This window comes from Coregonus lavaretus, assembly GCF_964263955.1.
Source record: "Coregonus lavaretus genome assembly, chromosome: 26".
NCBI lineage: Eukaryota > Metazoa > Chordata > Actinopteri > Salmoniformes > Salmonidae > Coregonus > Coregonus lavaretus.
In genome coordinates, this window is record NC_140013.1 from 33,953,462 (window position 1) to 33,976,063 (window position 22,602).

The 22,602-nt window shown below is 43.9% G+C and overlaps 1 protein-coding gene across 1 annotated transcript in view; it reads right to left on the reverse strand.

The window, feature by feature from the left end:
- Positions 1 to 1,047: 1,047 nt before the first annotated feature.
- The window catches only part of slc36a4 (solute carrier family 36 member 4), a 171,069-nt gene continuing 149,514 nt past the window's right edge, over positions 1,048 to 22,602 (reverse strand). Inside the window, exon 12 of the mRNA XM_084143354.1 lies at positions 1,048 to 3,063. Within this exon, the coding sequence (XP_083999480.1) occupies positions 2,702 to 3,063 (362 nt within the window). The 3' untranslated portion in view covers positions 1,048 to 2,701. The remainder of the gene's footprint in view (positions 3,064 to 22,602) is intronic.

Genomic DNA, 22,602 nt, shown 5'->3' on the forward strand with positions numbered 1-22,602 from the left:
CACTTATAATTCACTGTATCACAATTCCAGTGGGTCAGAAGTTTACATACACTAAGTTGAATGTGCCTTTAAACAGTTTGGAAAATTCCAGAAAATGATGTCATGGCTTTAGAAGCTTCTGATAGGCTAATTGACATCATTTGAGTCAATTGGAGGTGTACCTGTGGATGTATTTCAAGGCCTACCTTCAAACTCAGTGCCTCTTTGCTTGACATCATGGGAAAATCTAAAGAAATCAGCCAAAAATTGTAGACCTCCACAAGTCTGGTTCATCCTTGAGAGCAATTTCCAAACGCCTGAAGGTACCACGTTCATCTGTACAAACAATAGTACGCAAGTATAAATACCATGGGACCACGCAGCCGTCATACCGCTCAAGAAGGAGACGTGTTCTGTCTCCTAGAGATGAACATACTTTGGTGTGAAAAGTGCAAATCAATCCCAGAACAACAGCAAAGGACCTTGTGAAGTTGCTGGAGGAAACAGGTACAAAAGTATCTATATCCACAGTAAAACGAGTCCTATATCAACATAAGTTGAAAGGCCGCTCAGCAAGGAAAAAGCCACTGCTCCAAAACCGCCATAAAAAAGCCAGACTACGGTTTGCAACTACACATTGGGACAAAGATCGTACTTTTTGGAGAAATGTCCTCTGGTCTGATGAAACAAAAATAGAACTGTTTGGCCATAATGACCATCGTTATGTTTGGAGGAAAAAGGGGGGTGGGGGTTGCAAGCCGAAGAACACCATCCCAACCGTGAAGCACGGGGGTGGCAGTATCATGCTGTGGGGGTGCTTTGCTGCAGGAGGGACTGGTGCACTTCACAAAATAGATGGCATCATGAGGAAGGAAAATTATGTGGATATATTGAAGCTACATCTCAAGACATCAGTCAGGAAGTTAAAGCTTGGTCGCAAATGGGTCTTCCAAATGGACAATGACCCCAAGCATACTTCCAAAATGGCTTAAGGACAACAAAGTCAAGGTATTGAAGTGGCCATCACAAAGCCCTGACCTCAATCCTATAGAAAATGTGTGGGCAGAACTGAAAAAGTGTGTGCGAGCAAGGAGGCCTACAAACCTGACACAGTTACACCAGCTCTGTCAGGAGGGATGGGCCAAAATTCACCCAACCTATTGTGGGAAGCTTGTGGAAGGCTACCCGAAACATTTGACCCAAGTTAAACAATTGAAAGGCAATGCTACCAAATACTAATTGAGTGTATGTAAACTTCTGACCCACTGGGGATGTGATCAAAAAAATAAAAGCTGAAATAAATCATTCTCTCTACTATTATTCTGACATTTCACATTCTTAAAATAAAGTGGTGATCCTAACTGACCTAAGACAGGGAATTTTTACTAGGATTAAATGTCAGGAATTGTGAAAATCTGAGTTTAAATGTATTTGGCTAAGGTGTATGTAAACTTCCGACTTCAACTGTATAACTCAGCTAATAACTCACTAACTAGCAAAGAATATGAACAAATGTGCACAGGTGGCTACATGCAGCTCTTGCTTTGATCTCAAAACAAACACATCTACTCACGACCGCTCATGCTGTCCAGTTCAAAGTGAATGGCACAGATCCATATATGGCAATGGCTATTTGCATATAGGCCTACTGCAGCTCTGATTGGTTACGGCGCACCGGTCTGTGTAGAGTAGGGGCCTGAGTCGTGCATGTAAATGCAATAGAATCCTACTCCAATGCACTCTGCCTAAAATAAAATCTCTTGCACAGTTAGTTTTGCATACTAAGTCTTGCATAGTTCATTTTGTTTCGGTATGTTACATTGAAAGTGGCTAATATTGCGTTGATTCAAGCAAAATTCCCACAGTAGAGCGAAACGTTGATAGTGTTAACTAAAGGGGAAAACTAGAAAATTGAGTGAAGTTCAATCTCGTGCTTCTCTGCGTGGGCTGATATTTCATCTGCGCGGCAGACCGAGGGGAGGGCGCGCAGCTTGGAGGGAACATTTATCATAAAAATTGATAGCAGCTACAGTCCCCACTCCCCAAGGGTTGAAAAACCATATCAGAGGTTATAGAATCACTAACAATACAATAAGGAGAATCTGGTTTCAGATGATGTACTGTGGGACCTGCATATAGAAGGGCTGTTGTTTCCCTGCGACATCATACATTGATGATGAGATTTTCCCTCTGATAGAGATGAGGCAGTGGAAACGTCACAGTAGCCATACTGGAGATGGAAAGAGAACTCTGATCACTGCGGGGCAATGTGCTGAAGCTGGTGATGCGTGGGAGAAGCTAGTTGGGGATGTTTATGCTTGTGTGTGTGTGTGTGTGTGTGTGTGTGTGTGTGTGTGTGTGTGCATTTTATGCACTGTGTGTGTGCCACAAATGTTGTTGTTATGTCTGTGCAGTCCATAACATCCATATGAAAGGGTCCTAAGTGGTTAGGGCTGTGTACACTACAGTGTCTTTCCTACGTTTCTATGCTGTGTGTTTGGTTCTACTTTTTCATGTTCCACTATGCGGAAGGAAACTCAAGCATTCCTGTCAGATCGTCGTTGGGGACTATGCTGTCCATTACATTTTCTATAGATTTGACAAAACAAGGATCCAGCAACCATTTGAAAAACAATCTGTAAGCGAATACATTGTCTGCTCGCATTTAATCTCCTGTTGCCCCAAGAGCCATGCCTACAGGTCATTTTAAGGTCAACCAAGGTCATCCCAAGGTCACAGCAGCAGTAGGTGTGGTCCCGCCTAGCTCCTCAGACATCCTCAAGGCCCCAGCCACAGCAGTAGCAGCAGCAACAGTCAGTTTCTGAGCTGCCTCCCTGATGACCTCCGGAGGCTCCTCTGGGGAGATGATCTCAGCCAGGGTGACGTAGGTCCCAGCCAGGAACCCTATGAAGCCCACCACAGCGATGAGAAGGTCCTTGACCAACATGGCTGGCTTCAGCGGTCGGTCTGAGAAGGTGATGAGCTCCACCAGGGGGGGGAAGACCAGGGCCAGGGCACTGCTGGACACGGCACCCACCAGGGAGATTACCAAGTCCAGACGAGGGATCAGCACAGCAAAGGAGACTGGCGAGAGAGAGAGAGAGAGAGGAGGGGACAGGGAGTTGAGAGGTGATAAAGGAAGCCGAGTGCAGGGGGGGGGGCAATAAAGAGGTGAGAGGGAGGAAAGAGGGGAGAGGTGAAGTGAGAGAGGAGATAAGGAAAGGAAGGGAAAAGGATGGAGTCGGGGGGAGGAGAGAGAGGAGGGGAGAGATAGGGACAGAAGTACGGAGGTCATCAAATAGAGCATGGAAACAGATGTCTAGAGACAAATTAATCAATCTTCCACACATGCATACCACAGCACAGACACTTCCCATACAATATACATGAGCTTCCATGGTGGAGAACCCTAACTCTCCCATCCCTATAGGCCATCCCAACAGTTTACCATAATGCAACGCCTGCAAACCACCTCCCAGCTGGAACTGGTTATCATCTAACAATGAGTCACACAACATGAAAGCAGTGGTCGATATAAATTCTGAAAAACCGACCGCAGACCACACTACCCTAAACCTTTGATATGTAACCTTCCCTTTTAAGTTGGCCTCCTAATTTCACTTTTCCAGGGGCCAGTTGAGGGGAGTACGGGAGGTAACTGTGAACATGGGTTAGTGTTACTGTTAGCACGCTGACAGTAACCTCTCTTAGTGTCACAGGCTGGCATGCCCCCACTGCAGAGGATGTGTTTGTTGGCAGAGAGAGGGATGGAACGGGGGATAAATGGAGGTAGGGAAGGGGGGAGAGCAGTTAGAGAAAAAGACAGAGAGAAAGAGAGAGATAGAAAGAGACGGAGAGGGAAAGAGAGAGAGAGAGAGAGAGAGAGAGAGAGAGAGAGAGAGAGAGAGAGAGAGAGAGGCAAGTAGTGGGATGGCAGGTAGAGAAGAGTGCAGGATTAATGTGCAGGGGCTTATAAGGGTTACACACACGGGGTACGCTCATCTAGATCTGTCCAGGTTCTGGGCACAGTACATGGTCATTGAGACACCAACAACAGCAACCGAGAAATCTAATGTAACCGAACAGTCTCATCCAGCTCTCCCTCCTAACATGTTAACATGATTGCTCTCAGATCCACACAGCAGGAGCAGAGGTAGTGCTTACACACAAACATAAACATACACAAATAACTCTGACTAAACACAGATAGGTATTCTTCCCCTCAGAGGATCCCACCCAAAAATCTGTCACCACTATAGTCACACTTCATCATACATTATTTACCTCAGAGCAGAGGCAACTTAGTATTAGAACAGCAGATGAATAACTGACCAATCATAGTTTAACACGGTCTGTTATGAGTCATTTCTAGCCTAGCAGTTAAGAGCGTTGTTCCAGTGACCGAAAGGTCGCTGGTTCGAATCCCTGAGCCGACTAGGGGGAAAAATCTGTCGATGTGCCCTTGAACAAGGTACCTAACCCTAATTGTTCCTGTAAGTCGCTCTGGGTAAGAGCATCTGCTAAATTACTCAAATGTAAAATAAAATAAAATCTGCGAAGTGCTTTAGTGTGAAATTATAAAAGGAAATGTATGCACTCACTAACTGTAAGTCGCTCTGGATAAGAGCGTCTGCTAAATGACTAAAATGTAAAAATGAAATGGATTTTGTTTGGTTTCACAAAAGCCCATCCACCCTCGTAAATAAGATGTTTTTTTTTATGCTGTTATGTGACTCCTATTGATATGCTTTTTGGAGCATAAATGCTATTTTTCCATAATTTCATTGCATGTGTGTCTCACTGCATGCATTCATCTCATTGCAACATTTCATTGCCTTCAATTGAAATCAGTTGAGAGACTGAGAAAATAAAAAGTGTCTGAAAGGGAGCCTGCTGTGAATATCAGTGAGATAAACATGACAGTGATGCTTCACCTCGGGTGACCACCCAGGTATTTCACTTGAAACTCAAAAGTAAATCTATTGCAGAGCCCTCAGAAGTTGTGTGTGTGTACAGGTGTGTGTACACACAGGACGAGACAGTAGACCAAGTCGAGAACATGATACTATAAATATGATGGAACATGAAATGATATGAGCCTTGACCATGTACATCTATTAGTGCTGAATGTACATCTATTAGTGCTGACCAGTTACATGGAGCCAGTTCCATATTAAACCAACACAGCCCTGCCCAATTCCCTTCACATGTTCATGGATTACTGTGTGAGGAGGGGAGTGTGTGTGTGTGAGTGAGTGAGTGAGTGAGTGAGTGAGTGAGTGAGTGAGTTTGTTATGTTACAGTATGTCCACTACAGACACAGACAGACAGACAGACAGACAGACAGACATACAGACAGACAGACAGATACATTCTAATGTCTAGACGTCAAACTGTATTTTTTTATAAAGCAAATCTTGTTTTTTTTTGTTCTCATGTCCTCTAACTTGGGCCCAGGTTTTTCAAGATGGCCGTCCTTGAAGTGTGAGAGAGAGGAACATTTCAGTGAGAGATTATGTGTCAGACGACAGCAAACTTCTCAATTAATACTTAAAGAGAGAGAATTGTCATCTTGATAACTTTACCTGGTTCCTGACACTGTGGTTATTTTTGTTTTGAACAGAAACCCCTTTTCATTACACACATTACCACTGCTTTACCACTATATTTCTGACTTCCTCTCCAGATTTCTCCAATCACTCGCTCTGTCCAATCTGCCACTATTCTGTCAAGCCCCTCCTTCTCTCCCACCATCTTCTTTTCCTAATCAGTCCCACATTTCATTTCTCATCCATCTCATTGAGTATCGCTTCCGACCCTTTAAAATCTTTCTCTCTGCTAAAACACTCCCCTCCTCCCTCCATCTCTTCCTCTCGCCCCATTTCCCATGTGTTTTTATATTATTTTCTCCCTCCAAGCCCCAAATCATCCTTTCATTCTTTCCATCTCTTACTCTCTCATATACTTTCCTTTCCTTCACTTCCGTCTTTCATTCTAATTATCTCTCGCTCCATCTCCTTTAACCTCCTATCCCTTCTCGTTCACACTAAAGCATGGCGTCATGGCCAAGCTTTTCATTTATCCATCTTTCAGCGTACTAACAACTTGCTCTTCTGGACAGAACCTCTATCAAATGTGCACAGTAAAGATCAAGGCCTAATCTCCTTCAACTCTGTATGCAAAATCCCTGCATCTACAGCCGCCCACTTTAAACCTGCACCACTACTGAATGGAAATTCAACCTGTTATCCCAGCACTGCATACTGTACTGTAACAACCAACCTCTTATCCCAGCACTGTGTTCTGTACTGTAGCTCTTCTCTAGTGTAGTCCTGAACCCAACCTCTGTCCTAGCCCTGCATTCTGTACTGTAGCTTGTCTCTAGTGTAGTCCTGAACCCAACCTCTGTCCTAGTCCTGCATTCTGTACTGTAGCTTGTCTCTAGTGTAGTCCTGAACCCAACCTTTGTCCTAGCCCTGCATTCTGTACTGTAGCTCTTGTCTCTAGTGTAGTCCTGAACCCAACCTCTGTCCTAGCCCTGCATTCTGTACTGTAGCTCTTGTCTCTAGTGTAGTCCTGAACCCAACCTCTGTCCTAGCCCTGCATTCTGTACTGTAGCTCTTCTCTAGTGTAGTCCTGAACCCAACCTCTGTCCTAGTCCTGCATTCTGTACTGTAGCTCTTCTCTAGTGTAGTCCTGAACCCAACCTCTGTCCTAGTCCTGCATTCTGTACTGTAGCTCTTCTCTAGTGTAGTCCTGAACCCAACCTCTGTCCTAGTCCTGCATTCTGTACTGTAGCTCTTCTCTAGTGTAGTCCTGAACCCAACCTCTGTCCTAGTCCTGCATTCTGTACTGTAGCTCTTCTCTAGTGTAGTCCTGAACCCAACCTCTGTCCTAGTCCTGCATTCTGTACTGTAGCTCTTCTCTAGTGTAGTCCTGAACCCAACCTCTGTCCTAGCCCTGCATTCTGTACTGTAGCTCTTCTCTAGTGTAGTCCTGAACCCAACCTCTGTCCTAGTCCTGCATTCTGTACTGTAGCTCTTCTCTAGTGTAGTCCTGAACCCAACCTCTGTCCTAGTCCTGCATTCTGTACTGTAGCTCTTCTCTAGTGTAGTCCTGAACCCAACCTCTGTCCTAGCCCTGCATTCTGTACTGTAGCTCTTGTCTCTAGTGTAGTCCTGAACCCTGCCCTGCATACTGTACTCTACCTCCTGTCCCTAATGTACAGTAACAGTCAATAGTTTGCACACCTTCTCATCAAAGGGTTTTTCTTTATTTTTTACATTGTAGTATAATAGTGAAGACATCAAAACTACGAAATAACACATTTGGAATCATGTAGTAACCAAAAAAGTGTTAAACAAATCAAAATATATTTGCCTTTGCCTTGATGACAGCTTTGCACACTCGTGGCATTCTTTCAACCAGCTTCATTTATCAGATCTGGTCGGATTTATTGTAAATGCTAATTTTACGGTTATTCAGGGAGTACACTCTACCATATGGGCTTTCTGTACATCTGGGTTTCGTATTCACCATCATGAATGTAATGTTTAGCGGGTGAAATAATCACGACTGACTATTACTCAGAACTTCTTTATTTAAAAAAATATAGTCTAAACATTAACAATGATTCATATTTGTTCATATTTACAGTAAGTGGTTCTCCACTCTCACCAGTAAAACTACTTTCTGTTCATGCTGCAGTAAATGCCATTAACAATCAACAGTGCACCCTCTGCTGTCAAGGCGGGCACTAGCAACAACATTACAATGAATATTTTACTATGGCTGTTTGCTAAACAACATGTTGTCTTATGTCAAACTTTCTTTTGCAGGGAGCGCACAGATTTATTTCCAAGTATAGCTATCCTCTACAGGGACAAGAGCGCAGATATGCTGCTGGTAATGGCTCAACGTATGGAATACTGGCGTGTCCGTCATGGTCGTACCCTGCCGGCCATGAGAACTCCCGTCCACTGGTCTACACCGGCCGATTGAAGATGTGCTGTTCACAGCTATATGGTGGCGGAGGACTGGACTCGAACGGCCTCGCCGACAATCCAACGCCAGCAATCGTGGATTGTTATCATATAATAATCAGAGACATGATTCCTAACATCTTTAACTAGTCATTGATATGACATTAAGACAGCTTACATAATCATAGCCTATTTCTCAAGTGATGCTTTGCAAGATCAGTCATTTTATCAATTGATTCATCAGCGACTTAAAAAATGGAATATTTAATCCATGCTTTATGAACTCAGTAGACCATTGCCTTTAAAACTCATGACTCTTGGCATTTATTTTCATTTGTATTTAATCTCATAAACAAAATGTGTTCTGTAATAACTTGACATGTCAAGTCAGTTCCTGGCAATGAGTTCTATCTCGAACAATGGTTATATTCTCCATCCTTCCAGCAGCAAATCATGTGGCAGGGTGGACCTCGAAAGTTATATATCAATCAAGAACTGTGGTTGTCAGCTTCAGCCAGGTTGCCTGTAGCCTGTTAACGCAAATTCATGTTTTTTGTCATTTTCAAACAATTTGTTGTTACAGGTGGAGCTTCAGTTTCTAGAACCAAGTTATACCTTGCTTGAACTGAACGGGGGAAATGCTTCACTATGCAAGCTTCAAACATGCTATCCTACTAACAACGGTTTGGTCCCATAGTCACCACCTAAGGCTACCCAGCAATGGGTTTCACCACGTTTGTTCCCTTACTGCTAGTGGTTCATCTGGCACCTGCACGTCCTTGGTTAGCACTCAGTTTTTCATAACTTTTACTCAAGTGCCTTTTCACGGTTGGTCCTACAGTGTATATGGTCATGTTACAACAGTGCCTGATCTCATTTTGCCTCTGAGTACAGGTTTTACTACGGATGCTTCCCATCCGCGTACATTTGGGGGGATTTTCAGGCTAAGTAGTCGGCAGTTTGTCGGCTTTACATTACGGATAATTTGTATTTGTATTTACTACGGATCCCCATTACCTGTTGCCAAGGCAACAGCTAGCCCTCCTGGGGTCCAGTTATAAAATTAAAAAACAATCCATTTGAAAAACAGACACATTCAACACATTAACTTGATAACTCTGTAGTGGGCCTCAACAGCATGGTCCACCCTAGGCAAATCACATCATTTCAGGCACTATTAGGCGTAGTTTTCCCATTCCTATTCAATCAGTACGACGTCCTTCACTGCAACGCAACCGTTTTAATCTCAACCCTAAACTGCTGGCTACTTCCTATTCTCCAGCATAGGCTCACAGCCTCAGACAAGGTGGTTTCCTTCCGAATTGTCGTCAACACGAGGCTGTCTTCTTACAGGTTTGCCATGGTTTCCTTCTAATGGTGCGTTCACAACTCCTTATTCCTTCATTTGATTTAGGTTTTCTGACCTGGTCTTTCTGACCTGGTCTTTCTCACTCTTAAGCATTGTAAATCGGGTTCCTGGGGTACTATCCTAATAACTCGCACTTACACTCAATCCCTTCTCATGCTTTATGATTATTTATACCATGGCATTGTTGAATACATTATCTTTCTTTTAGAGACGTTGACACGATAAGCATGTTGCTTGATAGGTGCAGCGTTTCCCACATTAATGTCATGTTCTAACACATTTGTGCGTGTAGGAACATAATTAAAAAGACATGGAAAGCTGTGTAATAGCCTCACAATATCATCTGACTGAGGCATCCCCTGTTTGCGTTTTAGCAGAAAGCAATCATTAACCATATGTCCCACCTTATGACAATAGAAACAGTGACGCACATCTTTTGGGCGTGCTGGATGTACTGCTGGTCGACTAGGACTAAAAGTTAGCAACTCTGCGGCCCTGCTCTCCGTACGAGCCGAAAACACACTCTTATTTATTTATTTTATTTCACCTTTATTTAACCAGGTAAGCACAACACAAACTCCTCTGCCAATACAGACGCTTCCGACAGTGAGGATACTTTCTGTTCGTTCAGATAAACTACAATGCGTTCGGGTAAGCAATTTTTTAACTCTTCTAACAAGATTAACTCCCATAGAGAGTTCAAATCAGTTACCTTACTAGCAGTGTGCCATTTGTCAAACAGATTTCCCTTGTCTCTAGCAAACTCCACATAAGTCTGTGTAGAATACTTTTTATGAGACCTAAATCTCTGTCGATATGCCTCAGGAACCAGCTCATAGGCACGAAGAACAGTAGCTTTGACCACGTCATAATTCAAGCTGTCTTCAAGAGGTAGCGCTGACAGAACCTCTTGGGCTTTACCTGTTAATTTACACTGAAGTAAAGTACCTCTTCGGGCCATTTCAATGCTACTGCTATACGCTCAAAAACACTGAAATAGGAATCAACCTCTGACTCCCTAAACACAGGTACCAAGGTGATCTGTCTACTAATATCAAAAGTAGCAGACGACACAGCTGGTGAGGACGGCTCACTAGCAGGCATAGTATGAGCAGAGACTAACCTCGCTGTTTCTGCCTCTAGTTCCAGTTTACGCGTCTCCAGTTCTGCCTCTAGCTTACGCATCTCCAACTTTTCTTGCCTGATTTGTGCCCTCTCTTCCGCCTCCATTTGGAGCCGTGTCGAGCGGACATCCATCCTGGCATCACTGTCGGACAGTGGGGAGAGTGGGTCAAAACGGGGCAATGTGGCTGGAGCCTTAGCCTCGTCCTCAGACACCGACGGGCTTACAGGAGCAGCAGGCTCAGGCGGCGGTAACTCAAGCACTCGCTCGTTCAATAATATCTCTAACTTCTGCTTTCACTAAAACCCTTGGTATGGGTACAGAAAAGTGGTCAGCCAAAGCCTGTAGATCCACTCTACGGCAATTATCAAAAACCTCCCACGTAGGGTTTTCCAAAAAGGCATCCAACTCAAAAGTAGCCATCTTAAACTAGCAACACGAGCCGACGAATACTGAACACAAAACCAGTTAGTCACAGCTGCCAAGCTCAACACTGAACCAGACACTAAACCAATTTGCATGAGTGGCATGGGTATCATTGAGATAGATCCCGGACGAGCCCCCACGTTATGTTACGAACCCTGTGGCTTTAAAAGTCTAGGGTGGATGGAAAAGAGACCCGTAACATAACTCATGCAAATTAGAATCGTGACACGGAAACCGTGAGAACAAAAATACACCGACAACCATAAGCTACCGTCAAACACAAAACGTTTATTATGAACACACGGTAAAGGTTTGGGAAAAAGGGCTGAGCAGGACCCAAGGAATGAAACAATAATGTCAAAAACCCCTAAACTGATCTTGCCTGTCTCAAGAACCACTAAGCTACTGCTAACCATACAAAAATACAGTGGGTGGTCCGCTCAGGTCTAACTAGTGTTTTTAGACAATGTTCTTTCTATGGGTAATGTATGCCCAAGGGCAACTTGCTAAATCCCCCTTTTCCCAGGAACACACAACATAGTTACCATATAGAGTAACCAGCAAATGAGTGAGTACACAAAAAACAGGACACCACAGTATCCATACTCACAAACTTAAAGAGTCTCTGTCAGCAAACACAACTGACTGGCTTTTAAAACAATAGGATGTGTGATGTGAGTGAAAAACCAGAAACAGGTGGTGCAATGCAGAGGCATGTCCACTGATTGGTCCACCTCAGCAATCAGCAGACAAACGGATGTCGGACAGGTGGGACACCCCAACGACCACCAATCAGGAACACAAAGGACACCTGTGATTAGGGCAGAAGGAGAGGAAAAACACAAAAACACACACAGGATACCTGTATCCGTAACAGGCTTGAAGAGCATTCCATAGCTTGCATTATTTCCCTATAATGGACGGTATATTTGCACAGTAGAATTCAATGGCTATAGTTCACTTTCACAAGTTTCGTTTGAGCTGCTGCTCGACTCTTCTCTGCTCCTCTTCCCACCTATTCTCTCCTTTCTCAAGTAATAAAAAGGGGTTATCTTTCCCCTCTACGCTACCCTGGTCTTTCTTCCAGAACTGGAGCTGCAACCACTGCAGCCACACTAGGTATAATTCCACCCTCACTCTCCAGCATCTAGATCACTGGTCATGCTCTGCGACACCTCATATGTTAGGCCCAATCTATTTGCCATCCTCTCAGCAATGGTCCCTTTACCATAGCTATCAATAGCTAACTTGTTGGCGAATGTCCAATTTTGTTGGTCGCCGGTTTCTCCCCTGAGAAGATGAGGCTCTAATGGAGTCCATAGTGTAGCCTGGTTAAACCAGACAATGCTGCACTGCATGGTTTACCAGGCTATCCATAGTATGGACTGCAGGACAGGAGGACGAGCCGTCTGAACGTAGCGTAGTTTTGGAATGCAATGACGTCTCATTAAAGCCTGCGAGGATTATGCTGCCGTGTTTGAGAGGTGGAGGGAGGGAGAGAGAGAGGAGGGGGAGGGAGGGAGAGAGAGAGAGAAGAGGGGGGAGAGAGAGAGGAAGGGAGAGGGAAAGAAAGAGTAGTGAAAATTATATTGAAGTAGGGATGGAGAGGGACAGAGAAAAAAGAGTGAGTGAAAAGGCAAATAGAGGGAGAGAGAGAAAGAGGCAGAGTGAGAGAAAGAGATAGAGGGAGAGGAAAGAGAGAGAGATTGAAATAATGTTAGAATTCCAGCACCACCTTAGTGCATGTCAGCTCTAATTACTTTTTGTCTCCTTCCAAAGCAGGAACGCAACTCAAACCTCAGCCGGATAACTCTCCTCTCCGCGTGTATGCGTGGTAACTCCCTGACATTTAAGCTGCACTGGAAAAACCCAGAAAGCAAACTTGTTAACATTTGCGCTGCCATGTTTTCTAATCCTGATCCAGGGTGAATCAATCAGGATTTGAAGATGTTTGGTGGAGAAAAGCACAATAATTCAAACCCAACTCTGTATCTGAGCCACATACTTCAGGACCTGTCAAGACTTCACAGGGAGAATGAGAGGCAACAAAGAGGAGAAGAAGAACATATTTGTACCTGAGAGCAGGAAAATGACAGATAGATTAAAGAAAACTAGATTCTAGGGAGCTCCCTACCTCACCTGTTCCTTCTGAACACAACACTGAGTCATACCTCTCTAGAACTGTACTATAGTACACAGTGCCTTCGGAAAGTATTCAGACCCCTTGACTCTTTCCACATTTTGTTAGGTGACAGTATAAGTATACAGATAAGTATACAGACCCTTTACTCAGTACTTTGTTGAAGCACCTTTGGCAGCGATTACAGCCTCAAGTTTTCTTGGGTATGACACTACAAGCTTGGCACACCTGTATTTGGGGAGTTTCTCCCATTCTTTTCTGCAGATCCTCTCAAGCTCTATCAGGTTGGATGGGGAGCGTTGCTGCAGAGCTATTTTCAGGTTTCTCCAGAGATGTTTGATCGGGTTCAAGTCCGGGCACTGGCTGGGCCACTCAAGGACATTCAGAGAATTGTCCCGAAGCCACTCCTGAGTTGTCTTTGCTGTTTGCTTAGGGTCGCGGTCCTGTTGGAAGGTGAAACGTCGCCCCAGTCTGAGGTCCTGAGCGCTCTGAAGCAAGTTTTCATCAAGGATCTCTCTCTACTTTGCTCCATTCATCTTTGTCTCGATCCTGACTAGTCTCACAGTTCCTGCCCCTGAAAAACATCCCCATAGCATGATGCTGCTACCACCATGCTTCACCGTAGGGATGGTGAAAGGTTTCCTCCAGACGTGACGCTTGGCATTCAGGCCAAAGAGTTCAATCTTGGTTTCATCAGACCAGGGAATCTGGTTTCTCATGGTCTGTGAGTCTTTTAGGTGCCTTTTGGCAAACTCCAAGTGGGCTGTCATGTGCCTTTTACTGACGAGTGGCTTCCGTCTGGTCACTCTACCATGGAGTGCTGCAGAGATGGTTGTCCTTCTGGAAGGTTCTCCCATCTCAACAGAGGAACTCTAGAGCTCTGTCAGAGTGACCATCGGGTTCTTGGTCACCTCCCTGACCAAGACCCTTCTCCCCTGATTGCTAATTTTGGCTAGGTGGCCAGCTCTAGGAAGAGTGTTGGTGGTTCCAAACTTCTTCCATTTAAGAATGATGGAGGCCACTGTGTTCTTGGGGACCTTCAATGCTGCAGAAATGTTTTGGTACCGTTCCCCAGATCGGTGCCTCAACACAATCCTGTCTCGGAGCTCTACGGACAATTCCTTTGCCCTCATGGCTTGGTTTTTGCTCTGACATGCACTGTCAACTATGGGACCTTATATAGACAGGTGTGTGCCTTTCCAAATCATGTAAAATCTATTGAATTTACCACAGATGGACTCCATTCAAGTTGTAGAATCACACCTACTCATAATTTTCTTTTTTTTAAAAAGTAATTTAGCAGACGCTCTTATCCAGAGCGACTTAGAGGAGCAATTAGGGTTAAGTGCCTTGCTCAAGGGCACAGACAGATTTTTCACCTAGTCGGTTCGGGATTAGAACCAGCGACCTTTCAGTTACTGGCACAACGCTCTTAACCACTAAGCTACCTGCCGCCTCATTCAATGGTTTTTCTTAATTCTAAATATTTTTTACATTGTACAATAATAGTGAAGACATCAAAACTATGAAATAACACATATGGAATCATGTAGTACCCAAAAAAGTATTAAACAAATCTAAATATATTTTATATTTGAGATTCTTCAAATAGCCACCCTTTGCCTTGATGACAGCTTCTTCTACAATGTAATTTTATTTTTTTAAATAAAGAAAAACCCTTTGATGAGAAGTTGTGTCCAAACTTTTGACTGGTAGTGTATATTTGTTTTTTTGTTGGTACTTTTACCCCTTTTCCTCCCCAATTGGTAGTTACAGTCTTGTCCCATCGCTGCAACTCCCCTAAGGACTCTGGAGAGGCGAATGGTCGAGAGCCATGCGTCCTCCGAAACACGACCCTGCCAAGCCGCACAGCTTCTTGATACACTGTTCGCTTAACCCGGAAGCCAGCCGCACCAATGTATCGGTGGTAACACCGTCCAGCTGGCGACCGAAGTCAGCTTCTAGGCGCCCGGCCCCCACAAGGACTCGCTAGAGCACAATGGGACAAGGAAATCCCGGCCAGCCAAACCTTCCCCTAACCCGGACGACGCTAAGCCAATTGTGCGCCGCCTCATGGGTCTCCCGGTCATGGCCGGCTGTGACACAGTCTGGGATCGAACCTGGGTCTGTAGTGACGGCTGCGCCACTCGGGAGGCCAACTATAGTATATTTCTGTACTACAGTATTATACCGCTTTACAACTGTACCATAGTATATCTCTGTACCACAGTGAGAAAAGTCTTGCTAGTGTATAACAGTAACTTCACAAAAACTAGTGGAAACCCACACCGCTTTAGTATAAAGTTAGAATAACTCTCTCCATACTACAGAGAGCTACATGTTTCTACAGAGCCACAGGTCTACAGTATGAAGTAGAGTTTATAGAGCTACTTCTCTCTATAGCTTTGACAAAAAAATCACTACCTATGCTTCATTTCTCAATCACTTCCCGTCTGGTTGGTTCGCAACCTATAATTTCATCTCCCCGTGAAAGCCTTGACTATAAGAGAATACGCAGACAAAGATAATCTATTTGAGAAATGGGAAAACAAATAAAATAAAATCAGAGGAATTTTGGGAGGTAAAAAGTTGGGAAGACAGACACAGGCCTGTTGTTGCTACATCCAGATAGCAATGAGTCATTGATATCCAGCTGTTGGATGTACATATGTATAGTGCCTTCAGAAAGTATTCATAGCCCTTGACCTATTCCACATTTTGTTATGTTACAGCCTGAATTGGATTAAATAGATTGGTTCCCCTCACCCATCTACACACAATACCATGAAATGACAAAGTGAAAACATGTTTTTGATTTTCTGCACATTTCTTGAAAATGAAATTCAAAAATATCTAATTTACATAAGTATTCACACCCCTGAGTCAATCCTTTATAGAAGCACCTTTGGCGATTACAGCTGTGTCTTTTGGGGTGAGTCTCTAAGAGCTAGCGCTGTCAAGTTGACTGTTGATCATTGCTAGACAGCCATTTTCAAGTCTTGCCATGTATTTTCAAGCCGATTTAAGTCAAATCTGTAACTAGGCTACTCAGGAACATTCAGTGTCGTCTTGGTGAGCAACTCCAGTGTAGGTTTAGCCTTGTGTTTTAGGTTATTGTCCTGCTGAAAGGTGAATTCGTCTCCCAGTGTCTGTTGGAAAGCAGACTGAAACAGGTTTTCCTCTAGGACTTTGCCTGTGCTTATATCTGTTTATTTTTATCCAAAAAATCTCCATAGTCCTTGCCGATGACAAGCATACCCATAACATGATGCAGCACCACCATACTTGAAAATATGAAGAGTGGTACTCAGTGATGTGTTGTGTTGGATTTGCCCCAAACATAACGCTTTGTATTCAGAACAAAACATGTGTTTCTTTGCCACATTTTTTGCAGTATTACTTAAGTGCCTTGTTGCAAACAGGATCCATGTTTTAGAATATTTTTATTCTGTACAGGCTTCCTTTTTTTCACTCTGTTATTTAGGTTAGTATTGTGGAGTAACTACAGTGTTGTTGATCCATCCACAGTTCTCATTTCACAGCCATTAAACTCTGTTTTAAAATCACCATTGGCCTCATGGTGAAATCCCTGAGCAGTTTCCTTACTTTCTGGCAACTGAGTTAGGAAGAACGCCTGTATCTTTGTATTGACTGGGTGTATTGATACACCCTCCAAAGTGTAATTATTAACTTCACCATGCTCAAAGGTGTCTGCTTACAACAACAAAAAATGACTAATTACCAATCAGTGCCCTTATTTTGTCTTTGTGGTGGAACCTGTGCTTGAAATTCACTACTTGATTGAGGGAGCTTACAGATAATTGTATGTGTGATGTATAGAGCTGGAGTATTCATTCAAAAAGCATGTTAACCACTATTATTGAATACGGAATGAGTCCATGCAACTTATTATGTGATTTGTTAAGCACATTTTTACTCCTGAACTTATTTATGCTTGCCATAACAAAGGGGTTGAATACTTATTGACTCAAGACGTTTCAGCTTTTAATTTCTTATTAATTTCTAAAATGTTCTACATACACAATTCCACATTGACATTATGGGGTATTTTGTGTAGATCAGTGACACAAAATCTCAAATGTAATGCTTATTTTTTTTATTTAGGCAGTAACACAACAAAATATTTTGGAAAAAGTAAAGTAGTGTGAATACTTTCTGAAGGTGTGTGTGTACTTGTTTTCCTTCCTGATCAAGACCCCAATGTCCTAACAATTCACCCGTGTGTGTGTGTATGTGTGGAACTCTCGCCCTGTGCCTCAGCGCTCTCTAATCACTTAATTACAGTGGTGATAGAATGCTTATTACACTCTATATTTTCAAGCATAGTGGTGGCTGCATCATGTTATGGGTCAGAGATGCAATCTCTTGAGCTGTCCCAGACATCCTGATATTTTCAAACATGTTTGATTTTATCGGCACAAAATCCGCAATGCTCTTGTAGTGTGAAATGTCCAACGACAACTTTTGTGCAACGACAAGTTTTGAGAAAGGTGATCAGCGAATGCCAATAAGAGCTGGCCAGAGAAAAAGCCAGTGAGATGATGTTGTTTGGCATCACCTTTAGAGAAGAATGGGAGAAACTCCCCAAATACAGGTGTGCCAAGCTTGAAGCGTCATACCCAAGAAGACTTAAGGCTGTAATCGCTACCAAAGGTGCTTCAACAAAGTACTGAGTAACAGGTCTGAAGTCAAGGGGTCTGAATACTTTCCGAATGCACTGTACATGGCCAACGGTCCAATAATCTGTCTTTAATAACCCCTCTACATTAGGCGCAGAGCAGCTCCATATTGGCGCATCCAAGTTGATCCAAGTTGAGTTGACCCAAGATGGCGTAGCAGTGCGGTCGTGTCCTTGTGTAAATAGCCATTTTTGTGTGTTTTTTTGTCTATTTTGTATATATTTCTCAATTTTACTTTTCATTCTTTAACTAAATATACTTTCCTGCAACCCGCCTCACCCAACGTGGAAAGGATTCTATTATTTCTTTATAACTTTTATCAAGAACCTTAAGCTGAAACTAGTCTAGCTGCAACCGAATGGCTACTTGCTATTAGCCACCGTTAGCGTCTTCACCATTGTCCGTGGCCTGCACTACCCACCAGCCAGCTCTAGCTCTAACCTGGACAATTTGTCGGCCAGTCTGCACAGCGTGCTATCGTCCCAGAGCATATCGGATTTTCTGCCAGAATCACTGGACCCTAGCGCCGGATCATCGCAACCAGCTAGCTGCAACCAAATGGCTGTTGTCGTTGGCTAATTACCATTGCCCCTTAGCAAGCACCAGTTAGCCTTCAGCTAGCCTCGAGCCAGGCCCATCTCCCGGCTATCTACCTCTCTGTCAACCGGACGGGACCTACTACTGTTGACATGGAGGTCCGCCGATCCAACACGACTGGTTTGCCGACAAAATCGTCTGATGTGGTTTCAACAGGCTTCCCATTACGACGTCGACCACAAAATCCATCTGCTAGCCCCGGCCCGCTAGCACACGCAAGCCGGGCCTCTTGCTCGCCAGTGCTGTAGCAGCCCCCAAACTATCCTATTGCTGTTCACCGGACCTTATGATAACTCAGCTATACAGCTGCCTGCTGGACTGTTCCTTTATACGGTACCGCATCCTGTTTATGTTTAGCCTCAGCCCAAACTTTGTCGCCATTACCAGCTGTTGTCTTAGCTCTCTCGAATAACACCTGTGATTGCTTTATGCCTCTCTCCCATGTCAATATGCCTTGCTTATTGCTGTTTCGGTTATTTCTTATTGTACTATTTCACTATAGAGCCCCCAGCCCAGCTCAACCTGCCTTAGACAGCTCCTTTGTCCCACCCCCCATACACGCGGAGACCGACTCAATCGGTGCCTCAAGTGATGCTCTCTCTTTCATCGTTACCCAACGCTTAGGTTTACCTCCATTGTACTCATTGACCTAGCCCAGGTATCCTGGATGGATATTGACCTCATTTAGTAGAGGATGCCTGGTTGTTCTTTAAAAGTGCTTTCCTCTCAATCTTAAATAAGCATGCCCCATTCAAAAAATGCTGAACTAAGAACAGATATAGCCCCTGGTTCTCCTCAGACTTGACTGCCCTTGACCAGCACAAAAACATCATGTGGCGTACTGCATTAGCATCGAACAGCCCCCACGATATGCAACTTTTCAGGGAAGTCAGGAACCAATATACACAATCAGTTAGGAAAGCAAAGGCTAGCTTTTTCAAACAGAAATTTGCATCCTGTAGCACTCCAAAAAGTTTTGGGACACTAAAGTCCATGGAGAATAAGAGCACCTCCTCCCAACTGCCCACTGCACTGAGGCTAGGAAACACTGTCACCACCGATAAATCTACAATAATCGAGAATTTCAACAAGCATTTTGCTACGGCTGGCTATGCTTTCCACCTGGCTACCACTACCCCGGCCACCAGCTCTGCACCCTCCGCTGCAACTTGCCCATGCCCCCCCCCTTACACTAATTCAGACAGCTGATGTTCTGAAAGAGCTGAAAAATCTGGACCCTTACAAATCAGCTGGGTTAGACAATCTGGACCCTTTCTTTCTAAAATTAGCCGCCGAAATTGTCACAACCCCTATTACTAGCCTGTTCAACCTCTCTTTCGTAACTTCTGAGATCCCCAGAGAATGGAAAGCTGCTGCAGTCATCCCCCTCTTCAAAGGGATCCAAACTGTTACAGACCTATATCCATCTTGCCCTGCCTTTCGAAAGTTTTTGAAAGCCAAGTTAACAAACAGATCACAGACCATTTCGAATCCCACCGTACCTTCTCCGCTATGCAATCCGGTTTCCGAGATGGTCATGGGTGCACCTCAGCCATGCTCAAGGTCCTAAACGATATAAAAACCGCGATCGATAAAAGACAGTACTGCGCAGCCGTCTTCATCGACCTGGCCAAGGCTTTTGACTCTGTCAACCACCGCATTCTTATTGGCAGATTAAATAGCCTTGTTTTCTCAAATGACTGCCTCGCCTGGTTCACCAACTACTTCTCAGATAGAGTTCAATGTGTCAAATCGAAGGGCCTGTTGTCTGGACCTCTGGCAGTCTCTATGGGGGTGCCACAGTGTTCAATTCTCAGGCTGACTATTCTCTGTGTATATCAATGATGTCGCTCTTGCTGCTGGTGACGCTCGGATCCACCTCTATGTGGACGACACCATTTTGTATACATCTGGCCCTTCATTGGACACTGTGTTAACAAATCTCCAAACGAGCTTCAACACCATACAACACTCCTTCCGTAGCCTCCAACTGCTCTTAAACACTAGTAAAACTAAATGCATGCTTTTCAACCGAACGCTGCTTGCACCCGCCCACCTGACTAGAATCACTACTCTCGGCGGGTCTGACCTAGAGTATGTGGACAACTACAAATACCTAGCTGTCTGGTTAGACTGTAAACTCTCTTTCCAGACTCACATTAAGCATCTCCAATCAAAAGTTAGATCTAGAATCGGCTTCCTATTTCGCAACAAAGCCTCCTTCACTCATGCTGCCAAACATGCCCTCGTAAAACTGACTATCCTACCGATCCTTGACTTTAGCGATGTCATTTACAAAATAGCCTCCAACACTCTACTCAGCAAATTGGATGTAGTCTATCACAGAGCCATCCGTTTTGTCACCAAAGCCCCATATACTACCCACCATTGTGACCTGTACGCTCTTGTTGGCTGGCCCTCACTACATATTCGTCGCCAAACCCACTGGCTCCAGGCCATCTATAAATCTGTCTTATCTTAGCTCACTGGTCACCATAGTAATACCCACCCGTAGTCTGCGCTCCAGCAGGTATATCTCACTGGTCATCCCCAAAGCCAACACCTCCTTTGGCCGCCATTCCTTCCAGTTCTCTGCTGCCAATGACTGGAACGAACTGCAAAAATCTCTGAAGCTGGAGACACTTATCTCCCTCACTAACTTTTGGCGTCAGTTGTCAGAGCAGCTTACCGATCACTGCACCTGTACACAGCCCATCTGTAATTAGCCCATCTAACTACCTCATCCCCATATTGTTATTTATTTTGCTAATTTGCACCCCAGTATCTCTATTTGCAGATCATCTTTTGCACATCTATCATTCCAGTGTTAATACGAAATTGTAACTATTTTGCACTATGGCCTATTTATTGCCTTACCTCCATAATTTACTACATTCGCACACACTGTATATATATTTTCTGTTGTATTCTTGACTTTATGTTTTGTTTACCCCATATGTAACTCTGTGTTGTTTTTAATCGCACTGCTTTGCTTTATCTTGGCCAGGTCGCAGTTGTAAATGAGAACTTGTTCTCAACTGGCTTACCTGGTTAAATAAAGGTTAAATAAAAAAACAAAAACAAAAAAATGGCTTTGTGTGTGTATGTGTGTGTGCGTGCGCACGTGTGCATGAAATGAGTGGCTTTGTGGCTTGGAGTGAAACATATTAAAGAGGGTGACTCTCCTGTTTACTTGTGATGTTACATAAGACATGGTGGGCATTGTGAAATGAGGCGTACAGTAATGGTTGAACTGTGTGAATGTACAGTACAGTGAGTGTTATTGCTGACAGCTATGGTTCACCTTACATGGCCTTCCCCGTGTTTCAAACCATGTTCATCTTTTTGACTTGGCCTGTCCCAGAAAAGCAGCTAAATGTCAACTATAATTAGGATGCCACATTTGATATGTAGCTCAGAGTGTGTGTATGTGTATGTCTGCATGTGTGTGAGACAAGAGAGTGAAGCATGTGGAATGTGTGAGTGAGCGAGCGAGTGAGAGAGAGAGAGAGTAGGATGTGGAGTGTGTGTGTGCGTGCATGTGTGTAGAAGGAATGAAAGCATAGCTGCTGGTGAGAGAAAGAGACAGCGAGTGTCCATTCAAACTTCCTGACTGTGGTCCTCTGCCCTACTGGGACGACTCAGCCATTGTGAAGTAGTCAGGTGATCTAACTAACTCCACACAGCAGTACACTGTTTTATTACCATTAAAAGACTACAGGGAAGTAATGATAGCTTTTAACTGAAGGGGATATAATCCTATAAAAACAATAACCAAGCCAATAATCAACTCGCATAACACTGAGCCAGAGGTGGTGGAGAAAAGTCCATTAAACTGTATTACCAGCAGAATAGTCCATTAAACTGTATTACCAGCGGAATAGTCCATTAAACTGTATTACCAGCAGAAGCCAAGAGCAAAGTCTTCAAGCAGTTTACTTTTGGGGAACATTAATGAATAATTCATCATGCATAAAAGAATCCTGCGTCACACACAATAAAACAATCACTGATGCATTGAGGATTAGGAACAGTGAGCCACTCAATCATAAAAAATCTAATATCTTTAAGGCTACCAGGTCAAGCTTCCACAATACCCAAGCCAATAGTCAACACAGTTACGTGTGAGCCAGTGGTGGAGAATAGTCTATTAAACAGTATTGGCAGCAGAAGCCCAGAAAAAGCCCAGAGCAAAATCCTCAAGCAGTTTAATCTTGGGAAACAAAACAAAACAAATCCATAAAACTAATTTTTGGATCCTTCTTTGGTGCCTAAAGCTTTTTGAA